The 12,695-nt window shown below is 38.6% G+C and overlaps 1 protein-coding gene across 3 annotated transcripts; it reads right to left on the reverse strand.

Annotated features, from left to right (window-relative positions):
* Positions 1 to 1,590: 1,590 nt before the first annotated feature.
* LOC131330480 (protein METABOLIC NETWORK MODULATOR 1-like) lies at positions 1,591 to 5,235 on the reverse strand. 3 transcript variants are annotated; one of them, XM_058364080.1, is made up of 3 exons: positions 5,103 to 5,235; positions 2,167 to 3,084; positions 1,591 to 2,072 (listed from the first exon to the last, which is right to left on the reverse strand). In XM_058364080.1, the coding sequence occupies exons 2-3, from the start codon at positions 3,034 to 3,036 to the stop codon at positions 2,037 to 2,039; spliced, it is 906 nt and encodes a 301-aa protein (XP_058220063.1). In that variant the 5' UTR covers positions 3,037 to 3,084; positions 5,103 to 5,235; the 3' UTR covers positions 1,591 to 2,036. The 3 variants fall into 3 exon arrangements, with proteins under 3 accessions (XP_058220063.1, XP_058220065.1, XP_058220064.1); XM_058364082.1 differs by having other exon boundaries at positions 1,591 to 2,063; positions 5,103 to 5,216; XM_058364081.1 differs by lacking the exon at positions 5,103 to 5,235 and adding an exon at positions 3,176 to 3,247.
* Positions 5,236 to 12,695: the final 7,460 nt, after the last annotated feature.

Genomic DNA, 12,695 nt, shown 5'->3' on the forward strand with positions numbered 1-12,695 from the left:
GGGTCCTACATGGTTGTAGTGCCGCGGATCCGGCCATATATTTCGATAATTGATGACTCGGATTTTAATGCAAGTAATGAACAGTCCAGATTAATAAGATCTTGGATTAAATTCGAGCTGTCTGTGCCGAAATGGACGACCAAATCGGTCGCACTACAACCCTGTAGTCCAGCTGTGCACTACAGGATTTCAAAAAAAAAAATTCATTACCAAAGCTGCCTCCTAGTTTAAGCGGTAGAACTGATAATGGAACTTCATTTTAGTGGCATAGTAATGTAATAGTATGATTTTCTTCTATTAAAAAATTTGTACCCCAAATATCTACATAAAAAGGGAGAACGATTTTTGAATTTTATCTCTCTATAAATTCTAACCATTAATTTGCTCCATAAATCCTACGGCTCTCCCTCTCTCTCTCAAACAATATTTATTGCATAATTGCTACTAATTAGATCTCATGTTGCACGTGCCTTTAGGCACAGGTAAACCCTAGTGGTACTATATTTGAAGCTGTTGGAGCCTTTAAGGCGTTTTTTGGCGGATTAAAAACACGGGGTATATTAATACACTGGTGCAGAGGATTTGAGGAGGATTTTTACAAATTAGTATAAAGGAAAGTATGGGATTAAAGGATGTGAATAATTTTTCTGTGTTTGTTTGTTTGGCAATGGACAATCCAGTTAGCTCAACGAGCCAAATAGTTAATCATAGTATAAGTTTGGTTTGAAAAGTTAATGAATTTAGAAAATATATTTAAACTTGACTTACTCTTATTTATCAGGCAAGTGGTCAATCTTAAACGAGATTTAATTGAGCCAATTATAAATATATCTCAAATAGCTTGAATTTTTTAAACATCACGACTGAAAAAAACTGACTATTAGCTTGTTCAAGCTTGATTTAAAACATAGTTTCAAAAAAAAAGTCAAAGTTCGATACTCACAATAAACCAATCTCAAACAAATTTTTAACTAGCTGAACACAAGTAGTTTGATTCATATATTACCTTTGCAGATTACTCCTATACGATATGTAACCACTCCAATATGTTGTGTCACGCAATATCCCATTTTGGTGAAAGTCCTTGTACTTCGCCATCCACATCAGTAGCAACAATTAACCTTATACAAGGATGGCAATTACCCAAATATCAAGTTTTGACGTACTTCATAGTGGAGAATCACTTCTAATGAAATTGGTAACTGAACAGACCCTTAGTTCTAGTCATAAGTCCCCCAACAGTGAGTCATGTTGATCCAGTAGTTCCGCATACAAGATGGTGTCGCATGTTATCCTGCCCGACAGACATTTTTCCGAGGCGGGATATGCGGGGCGTGGCTTTTGAGCATTTCTAGTTTATTTTTCTATTTCCAGTGTCCAAAAAAAGTTCCGCATACAAAAGCCAATAGAAAACCTTGAAAAATCATGTCTATCCAGTTCTCATGCAACTCTCCAATAGCCCCTGCAGATTTGATGGGAACCATTGACTCGCCGCTCATGTAAGTTGCTTATCAGCTTGTGTTGGATTCGCACAAAGAGGCATGCATAATGATCTCCATTGAATGAGCATTACAGAGGGGGTGAAAACGATTAGAAGAGATGAATCACATAATCTGCAAGAGGTAATATGTGATTCAAAATAATCTGCGGCTAGAAGATCACTGCAGAATTCAAACTTAAAACAAAAACGGAAATAGGTACGGTCAAGGTGTTCCACAAACGCACTTGGGTAGGCATATCATGTACAAGGAGTAGTAATGCACAAAGTTGGCAACATGCTTAGGCATTTGCAGGCACTATATTACAAAACGACCGGGTTACACCAAAAAGCGAGTTAGTTTATTTCTCAACCCACACAAAATCCAAAGGTGAGAATACTTTAAACTCGCACTAGTTTTCCTAATATTCAGCCTTTACCTTCAATCCAGTCCCTGGAGCTTCACAAAATGTCCGATTTGACAGGTGGAAATTAACTGGATAATTCCACTTAGCTTTCTTATGACGAAGATCATTTTTCTGAGGCCGCGTTTTGGAATCTAGGCACCTGGTTCTGTCCTATTTCCCTGCAAAGCCTTCACAGAATATTGATTTCAGTATTTAAATCTTTGAAATTCCTAGTCCTAACATACTATTCAAGGTATTTTCACAAAGTAAGTTACACCCTACCTGCAAAAGTGCGGTCATCTTTCCCATTCCCATTCTGTAATTATCTCCTGAAGGCTTGGCAACAGGTTCCGTTTGGTTAGGAATATCAAAATCTATGATTTGCAGCGGTTCTAGAAAGAGAGGCTCATTCACGCTGTCTCCTTCCAAACCACGACCAGAATCTTCTGCCAACGATTTTCCATCTAAACCCTGATGGAGAGGGTCATTTTGATTATGCGAACCAACTGTCATTTTCATGGCTGCTACATGATTAGCTTGGGATGGAACTGGAGGTACTTGGTTTCCAGTTAGCAATCCATTTGATAAATTGACTGGCTGGAGTACAACAGGCACCACTGTGCCTCTTAAGCCCGGAGGAGGCTTAACAATGTTTGATACTGTTAATCCATTCGATAAATGAATGGTTTCAACCCCACGAAGACCATGATGTTGCACCGTACTCCCTTTGGATCGAGGGCGACGTTTGCGAGTTTGGTTCTCCATTGGGAAGAAAACTTCATTTCTTGTAATCGTTCGAACATTTGGGGCCACATCATTTTCTTTTGAGATTGGAACAAAATTTCCTGGCGTAAAGACAATACCACTGAGACTGGCATTAGAGTTGCCAATCCGAACAGTTAGCAAATAACCTGAATCAAATGCTGCCTGGACTACACCAGTGACTGTTTGACCCACCATTCCATCGTTTGCATTATCGATGACATGTTGTTGATGGGGTTGGTTTCCATTCGCCTTAGCTTCAAATCCAGGTGGCATTGGCGCAACCACTCTACGCTTTAGGCTTTGATCGTTGCGTGGCCGACCACGATTTCGCTTCACAGGGTTATTTGGTGGAGCATTAGAGTTATTCACCCAGTCGAGTTGGTTCATTTTCAGGCCCTGTCAGAGTATTCTTGCAGTTTGCTACACTCTTATTCCCTGAATAAGGTAAAGGGCAATCTTTGCAAAGTTGAAACAAGCAGCCTAATGCATATTGAGACTTCATGTCAGTCAGGTACAGCAATCTAACCATATAACTAAGCCATGATTAAGTTATTTTATCCCTCAATCAATGTTCTTGAACATCCATGACATAATCCAATTTTGAGGCGGAATTAAAATATCACTAAATTGGGGATTTGGAGTGGAGGTAAAACACCAAAAAAATGAGGGTGGTTTTAGATTAAAAAGTTAAGAGTGACATTTTTTTGTCTTTATTCAATTTTTTTTCGCATTTGTTAGTTTTATTTCAAACTTTTGTGACTTATTGATTCGTCTCGGCACAATCTAAGAGCATCTCATGTAGTTTGAGCCTTTTTTTCAAGCCAAAACTATTTCTTTGCCAAATTGCTTGATAAATCGCAAAGTCTGTTTTGACTTGAGAAATAGCTTATCATTGGAGCTCATTTTTCGAGACCTCATGCCAAATAATGGCTTTGGCTTGAGAAATGACTTGTCATTGGAATTGCTCTAATGAGGCATAGAATTCATGTCCTTGAGGTCGAGACCGCCACCAAATAATCAAACCACAACCAATCTACATGAAAAAGTATACCAGAGGAAACATAAAGACCCCGTTCGTTTAAGGGTTTTGGATTTTGGATTCTAATCATTATCCTATTTCTCTTCAATCATTACTTTCATTTTTCTCTCACTCTCTCTCTCCCTCTCCAATCATTACCCATATTTCCAATCATTACTATATTCCTCTCTACACTCATTCTACAAATCCAAAATCCCAAAACAAACAGGGTCAAAATGCCTATGCATTGGTGTCTTCATATCAATTGGCACATGATCAAATTTCCTTTAAGCTGATAGAACAACGTATGCAAATAGGCTAGCAGGGTCATATGGTACAGAAAAACGATCCTTTTTTGCAGGATCAAGAAGGTTCCTCGCAATTGGGTACATCCAGCTCTTATTCTAGCAAAGCGAGTGTTGGCCTCTCTTATTTCATGTCTAGTTAGGAGTTACAGGTACTAACAGCTTTTTTTGCAGATGAGGTCGTTGTGGAATCTGATGATCTGTCCAGTCATCATCTTTAGTTCTATTTTGTTGCTCTATATTCCTATGAAACTGTTGTTTATTATTGCAATGAGTAACTTGCTCTTTCCAGAAAAAATAAAACTTCGTTTATAATTCTTTTTAATTCAAATATTGCCCCACAAAATATCAAAACTACGGGTCTTACACGACAGCACTAAGATGCCAATTCACGTCATTAATTCCTTTTGGCAACCACAGTTCTCGTCTATAGCTTTTTTCTTTCAATTTGCACCTCAAGATTCTACATTTACCCACTCCACATATATTTTGTTTCCAAGGGAGGAAGCAAAATTTTATGCTATATATAGAGTTCGCTTATATATGTGACAAGTTGAAGAGCCATAAAACAAGTCCAACCTAAGGGAATCTTCAAATGATTTCCTTAATCTTCCAGGTTCGATAATTTACTTTGAATATTAATGAGTAATCTAAGTTGAAGAACTATTTGTCTGCTTCAAATTTGAGAAGAGAGAGAGAGCGCGCTACACCGAAACAGTGCAGCACTATGCATCAACTACAAAACAAGCAGAACCCCATGAGGTTGCATGTTCGAAACCCACATAAGCCAAACATTCCAAATGTCGAGACTACTGGAAGTTTGCCTGGTGGTAACTTTTGAGCCCCGGAATTAGTTGAAGTGCGCGCAAGCTGGTCCAACCATTCGATTATAAAAAAAAAACCACAAAACAAGCAGAAATTTCACACCTTTTGCGTTATTGTACGAACTACTGGCACGTGTCGAAAGAATTAATAACAAAAATTGAACACATAAACTCAGTAACCCTCTGGCCTCTACTCATGAAAATCTCCCTATGATAAAGAAGCATTCAAATAAAAATTACTACCATTTACTATGGAATTATGAATATAGTTGAGAAAATACTCGCAGAATTTGAGAAAGATCGTACCTGTGGGGAATGTTCGGTTGTTTTCGAGTGAGCTATCTTAAGTCGGTGGAGTCGCAGGAATTTATTATTGTCCGACGAGGAGAGAGAGAGACAGAGAGAGACAGAGAGAGAGAGGGGGAGAAAAAATGTCTGCTTCTGCGACGACCTTTATTTGAGGTCGACACGAACGGGTACGGGTACGGGCACGGGTGGATCGGTGAGTTGAGCCCAATTGGCGGCAAGAGGGCTTCATGTCTAGTTCCTATCCTGTTTGGGCCTAAAACAGGCCTACAACGGTGATGGATCCGTTCATTTCTAGGCCCACTATGCAGATTTGAGAAAATAAACCCCTTTCATTTGCTTCATTAAACTTTCAGGGTTTTGTTTTTATATTTTTTTACATCGATTTTTAAAAAAATTAATTTTTTTAAAAAAATTATTCGAGGAAATTTTTAATTTGTTAATCTAAAACATGACACGACTTATCGTTATGAACTAGAATTAAGAGATGGTTTGATTTTCAAACTTAGTTCTAATCTGATAAAAAAAAAAAACTCTGTTCTGTTGATTTTTGGAACCGTTTATTTTGAATAAATTCATTTCCTTGTAGGATTATATCCCAATAGTCTTGTTGGCATCCAACCAAACCCCATGATGATTCATACTTCAGTTGGATTTTATGTATAACTGAATTATGGATTGATATTTCTGCATCATTTCAGGATACTTGAACATATATATGATTCCTAAAAATCTCGTTCCGCTAAGGTTCTTATTTTTAAAGTAATTATTTTCTGCTTACAAAAGGGGTCATTTTCTAACAATACATCACCTATAATTTAAAAAATAAATACTTGTTTTCCATAGCGGAACAGAAACCTTACCAAAATTGACTAATTTTCGAATGAAAACAAAAAAAGACATTGGATTCTTGAACATTCTTAATGCGAACAGAGACATATGATTAATAGAAGCTTATTCTTGATTAGTGAATCTTCTGTACACAGAACATTTACACCAAAGTGATTTCATGAAAAAAGAAAAGAAAGAGTGTGGTTCGAGCCAGATCGCTCATTTGGATCGAGTATTTCGGTGAGAAATGGAAAGAAAAGTACAGAAAATAAATATTTTGACGGGCTCATTCCCTCTCTCATCCAATCTCACAAAAAATGGTGAAATTTGTTGAGAAATGACTCACCTTCCTTATCTCATAATTGTTCACCATTCGTTTACGTACTCTAGCTGAACTAATCCAGGGAAATGATACCACCACTGCAATTGACCCATCGAACCACCCATCGCACGCACGCCAGGCCCACTCCGGCCACCGGACGACCGACCCGAGCTGTCCAAAAATTCTAAAAAAAAATATGTATAAGTGTTGATACCCCCACCGCAATTGACCCACCGAACCACCCACCGCACGCACGCCGGGCCCACTCCGGCCATCAGACAGCTGATCCGAGCCGTCCAAAAATTCTTAAAAAAAAAACCGAATGGGCTAGGCGAGAATCAACGGCATCCAAATGTGTGTAGGTGCTCGATCCGAACTTCCAAAAATCAGAGATCCGAGCCGTTAAAAAATGGAAGATTTATTTGAGCACTTACACATGTCGGATGCCGTTGATTCTCTCGTAAGCCCACTCAGTTTTTTTTAAAAATTTTTTGGACTGCTCGAATCTGCCTTCCGGTGGCCTGAGTGGACCCAGCGTGCGTGCGGTGGGTGGTTCGGTGGATCAATTGCGGTGGGGGTATCATTTCCCAATCCATATTTATGTACAACAGAGGAAGGATTGAGATTCTATTCCCTACAGATGAACTCAATTGACCTCCGGAATGCTCTTCAAGGCGGGCCTCCGCGACCGTTGATGGGTTTGATCAAACTGATCACCTCTCATCAACAGGGCCACCACCTCTTCCACCAAAAATGCTACACACACAACATCTCCCACACAACATCTCACACAACCGCTGACGTCATCACGACGTCATCATAAAACGACGTCGTTTTGATAAAAAAAAAAAACAACCCACGCACAGTAATGCTTTCCCTTCTTCTTCCCCTTCTCACTCAAAATACAGATCACAGTCAGACCACCACCACCATCGGCGACGATACACCCCGCTGAAGAAGAAGACTTGAAGATTCGATCTGTTTGCCCCAGTCAAAGGAACCCCGGTTGATAACGCCGTAGCAGATGAACCACGAACTGACCATATAAACCCTCAACCAAATCGGCTTAAATCAGTTCAAATTAAAACTCAAAAATCATCAGAAAATAGGAGGGAGAGAGAGAGAGGGGGGGGGGGGGGGGGGGGGGGGTCACACCCGCCTTTATTCGGACAAAAAAATGCCACTGCCATGGCTGCAAAAACTACAGTTGCCGTGAGAGAGAGAGGGAAGTCATCTTCCAAAACCCAAATTTCACAAGACCCGTTGATGAAGAAGAAGTCGCTGGAGATCGATCGAGAGAGAGATTGATGATGAGGAAATCGGGGGAGCAAAAATGCTACACACACATCTCTCATAGAAGCTGGTGGGGGTGGCGGTTGCCGACGGTGGGGAGAGCTGGGGTTGGGTTCTAGCGGTGGAGGTGGGAAGCGTGGTCACCGGTTGAGGTGGGAAGCATCGTCGCCGGTGGTGGTGGTGGGAGCCCCTCTCTCCGTTCTCCTGACTGTAATCAGTATTTTGAATGAGAAGGGGAAGAGGAAGGGTCCGAAGGGAAAGCGTTACTGTGCGTGGGTTGTTTTTTTTTTTTTTTAATTATCAAAACGACGTCGTTTTATGCTGACGTCGTGATTACGTCATCGGTTGTGTGAGATGTTGTATGGGAGATGTTGTGTGTGTAGCATTCTTGCTCTTCCACAGCCAATCCTTCTACGCTGTCCATTCTGCCTAGCAATTCCCCCAACTGCTTCTTCGTTATCTTGATCTTCACTTGGGTCGTCCTCTCTGCTGCTGCTGCTGCTGCTTTTTTTCCATTTGCTACGCGAAGTCTGATCTCCTCTCTCATGTCCGTGGCCTTTTTGTAAAACTTTTCCCGGGTTTTGTCGCCCGAAAAGTGCGTTTCCGGTGCCAGAGACCCCCAATCTTCGCCGGCCCAATGCATACCGGATTCTTTTATAACACAATTTCCCATTATTTTTTTGGTTATGTATCAAGAGAAAGCAAGATTAGGGAAATGATGAGGTTGTTGCGTACGTATATGTAGAGAGAGTAGGGAAAGGTGATGACAGAGAGAGATAGGCTATCACGTCGTACCATATCAAAATAAATTTATAAAATCATGAGTTAATTAATACTCCGTAGAAAAGTGGTTACGACCGAATGCAATCCGTAGGGACAGTCAGACTGATCAGTTAGGCTAAGTTCCACTAAGATTTTTGAATTTTTTTCTTATTTTTCCCTTATTTAAACTTTTTCGTGTTTGTTAGTTTTGCGTTTAAATTTTTTGAATTATTGATTCGTCTCGTTAAGACGAATTCAAAAATTAAAAAAATTATGATTTTTACTTAACTATTTTTTAAAATATCCAAAATAAAGCCCAATATAAAGGTAGTAATATTGGTCGACAATATGACGCTTAAAGTGAGCGGTTGTAAAGTAAAAATTTGCCGACCCTATCTCCCTCTCTCTCAACCCTCGCCACCACAACTCCTCTTTCTCCCTTCCCCTTCCCCTCTCCCCGTGGGTTTCATATCCGTGTGCGGCGGTGAGAGGGGAAGGCCATGGTACTATTCCGACTCACTTTCTTTATTTTTTCTTTTTTTTCTTTCGTCTTTCCAAATTAACAACTTGTTGGCTGATTTGTAAGAGTTTTATCTCTCGTTTTACGAGAGTTGTTAATTTCATCTTTAGACGAATTTTGTCTATAAATTGGATTCTCTTTGCAACGATATTTGTGCTTCAGTGTTTTATCTCTACATGATGTCTTTGGCAGAGCAACTCGTGACGGTTTGGCATATCTGTAATTCTTGGGAGTTCATTGGTGCATTTATCCTTGGTTGGAGTACATCTCATCTGGGTATTTTGTGTCTTTATCCTTAATTTTGCACTTTTTTTCGTTTGATCGAGACTCCTAATTAGATGTTAGGCAGTTTAAAAGTGTCGCTGTTATGTTAGGCTATGTCTAAGTTAGGATGAAAGATATCGATTGCCTTGTAATTTACTTATTTTTATTTGTTAGACGATTAATTTGGACACGGTTGGGCGTTTATCAATGCAATCTTCTCACTTTAAAAAAAAAAAGAAAAGAAAAGAATAGCAAAACTAGTAGTAGTTTTTTTCCATTTGTATAATCAAATTTAACATTCATGACACGCCCTCTCTTTCTCTCTCCTCCCATCACGATCAATATTGGACACACCCACATAATTTATTCCCAACTCTTTTTAAATTTCTTCACTTAAAATGGGTTTTTATTATGAATTAATAATAACCATTGTGAGATTTTACATTGCTAATCTTAGTAACTCTTTAAAGTTTGAGATGTGACCCCCTTTAGCCATCCAAAATTCATAAATTTATGCTATCTGTACTACGATACGCCTTATAATAACTTAATAAAAAAATATTTATCTTTAATCTTCACTTATTAAAACCTCTAAAAAGTCGGGACCGACACTAGTTGTAGATTGGGCTTTGGTTGAATTTTTTCACGTAATGCGTATCCAGATTTTGGTGTTGTCGTAAGCCGCTTAATTGATGGGAAAATGACGGCCCATGACATATTTTGATAATTAATATCCGTCAAGAACATGCTGAAAACATTAGTTAATGCTGAAAATATCCTTAACGGGTATTAATTATCATTACACATTCTTAACCGTCATTTTCTTCTTATTAATTTATTTTTGTCTTCTTTATCCAAAATAGGCCTTAAAGCTGACATGTTAATCTGGGCTACGATTGGAGAAATTTGTTTTTAACGTCGTAAGATAACGGGAAACTTAATTTCTAAGTGAGGTGATAGTTCTGAAGCTACACTTGGAAGGGTGGACTGTTGATATTTTTTTACGAAAACAAATGAACCACGATGCCATTTTTAAAAAATAAATTACTTGAAAAACAAGGGGGACCATTTTAGTAAATAATTACTAAAATAATTTACTGGCTTAATCAATTCCCATCTACAAAGCTGAGATGGCAGATAAGATTAAAAAGATTTCTCGAACCGAGACATTATTCAATGGTTCATCGCGTGGTGACCACACTACACATTTTTATGAGGGACGTATATTTAGCGGAGGATTCCATGAAAATGTGTAGCGCTGAAGGGTGTTAGGATGATGCCCAGAAGCACCCAATAAATTTTCTGCTAGACTTGATCGAATTTCAAGGAAACCGAGTTGGGCTGATAGCCAATGACTTTAAGATGGATATCGACCTATAACTCTTCTATTACCACACAATTACGCAAACATTTTTATGCACGGTTAAATTTTATAAACTTAGGTTTTTTAGGCTATTGAGAAAAATCAACTCAATCGAATATATGTAAATGCTTGATTGAAATTTTAGTTCTCAGTCTAAATATTCTGAACTAAGGTAATTCTATCAAATAATTATCGACATGGAATAAGGTGAATTTTTTGTTTTTGTTTTTGTTTTTATTTTTATTTTTATTTTTATTTTTGCAGAATCACCTAAAAAATCAAAACTAAAATCGGGAAAAGCTATGGGAACTGACCATATGTGCACCGACAGTGCACAAATCGGCACTCCGAGTCTTGTAATCTTAATGAAAAATTAAAAGATTGGATTAAGCACTTACACTTATCGTATTGAGCTTATTTTTCTCAGCCCACTCGAATAGTTATTTTAAAATTATTGAACAGTTCGAATTATTCGTACCGAACTCCGAGTGGATCCCGTGTGCCGATCTGTGCACCGACGTTTCTAAAGCTTTGAGCTAGGGTCGTATGAAATGTCTCATGCGGGTTGGGCCGGACCTAGCTCGGTTTTAAGACATGTTTTCTAGTCCATTTCATTTTTCTGAACCAACTTAAAACTCAACACAATCTCATGGGCCTTTTAACATCAACACAACTCCTCAATCCCATACGTTCAGTATTTTAATAACATAAGAGACTATAGTTTTTTTTTTAATAATTTAGGTGTCGGAACCCCAAGTAAAAGTAGAGCAAAGCTCCGTATGAACTGACCCCAACCTAATAACACATATATACGAAGTTTCGAACTTGAAAACTTAAAAGAGAGCAAACTTCCAGATCTTGATCACTAGGCCAACACTTCGTAGGTTTTTTTTAACACATTTGACCTTCTTTGTTTAATTTTTTTTTCTCTTGCAACATACTCGAAACTCCTAGAGACGGGTTTATGGTCCCTTGTGTTCGTAGCCGCTCATTCCAACGGTCAGAACGAATGGGGCCTATGGCCTATGCTTACTAATTAGCTCAAGCAAAACAAACAACATAGGACGTCCAAAGAAAACTAATCTGAAGCTAGCCCTTTCGGAGGGACTATATATACCATCATTTAGAGATGGGGAGGCCAACTTTTAAACCTCCAATTTGATGCGTTTATCCGCGAAAAATTATTCGGTAGTGTCATGTACATGTAATGCCTAACACCTTTATTCCCTCTATATTTTGTAGGTTCCAGAATTAAGTGTATGGACCCCAGAAATTTGTGGTGATAAGAGTGTTTGGACATCACGTGGCGATGCTCCAAGTCATTGAATAATTACTCTTTTGCCCTCAAATTCAATCATGCAAATTCCCCTTTACCCTATTCCCCTTTTCTATCTCTGTCTCTACTGCTAGAAGATTCATCTCGAGTAGATTAGAGATGCGGTGCTCTTCTTGTAGAACCTTCACCCACTCTCTGGCTCTCAACACATCAGCCCTGATCGCGAGGGGATGATCAATTTTTTATTCTCTTCCAGTTCTCTATCTTCACAAATTCCTTACCCGTGAGTTCCATTGATGCAATTGTTTCAATAAGCAATGACAATAGACGTATACAATCGTCTATCATTACCCTCCTGATTACTGACCACATCACCCTTGAAGTCAGGCCTAGCTTAATGCAGTCACGATTATCAAGCAAATACAGAATTATGTTGAAGACATCCCGGGGAATACTGAGGAAGAGAAACAAGGAAATTGGGCTCAATGACGAATACTCAGGAAATTTGCAGGATTGAGTTTGAGGGCAATTCAGGAGAATTTGCATTACTTTAGTTAGTAGTAAGGGTGACTTGTTTTTACTTGTTGGACTTTTCTTCTAATGTTTTTCAAGGGCACTGGGTACTGGATAATTTGCAGATTGATTGAATTAGTGGAGTAAATTTGTGGAAAAGCCCCAATTTTTGGGACTTTTTATTTTTCAGCTTATTATTATTAAGGTTTCGGGTTCCACCTTATAAAAGAGTTGTAAACCTAACGTTTTGTCTCAATTTTTATCAATAATATTGCAAAGTTTCTCTTTTTCCTCATAGTGCGCAAGATTTGCTCATGGCTACGAGTTGTTAATCTCGTTTGGACTAGTACGCTAACTAATATCTTATGAATTCCGCTACGTCAGTAGGTGCGAAAGCATCTTTTTTAAAAACATTTCAAACTAGTAATAAAATTCGTGAGGAAAATTGA

This window comes from Rhododendron vialii, chromosome 6a (assembly GCF_030253575.1).
Source record: "Rhododendron vialii isolate Sample 1 chromosome 6a, ASM3025357v1".
In the NCBI taxonomy this organism is placed as follows: Eukaryota; Viridiplantae; Streptophyta; class Magnoliopsida; order Ericales; family Ericaceae; genus Rhododendron; species Rhododendron vialii.

Excerpts from the sequence above, each read along its gene's own strand:
- LOC131330480 (XM_058364080.1), bottom strand. The coding sequence starts at position 3,036 with ATGAACCAACTCGACTGGGTGAATAACTCTAATGCTCCACCAAATAAC. Across the intron at positions 2,073-2,166 it reads AGATGACCGCACTTTTGCAG|GCTTTGCAGGGAAATAGGAC; the intron begins GTAGGGTGTAAC and ends TATTCTGTGAAG.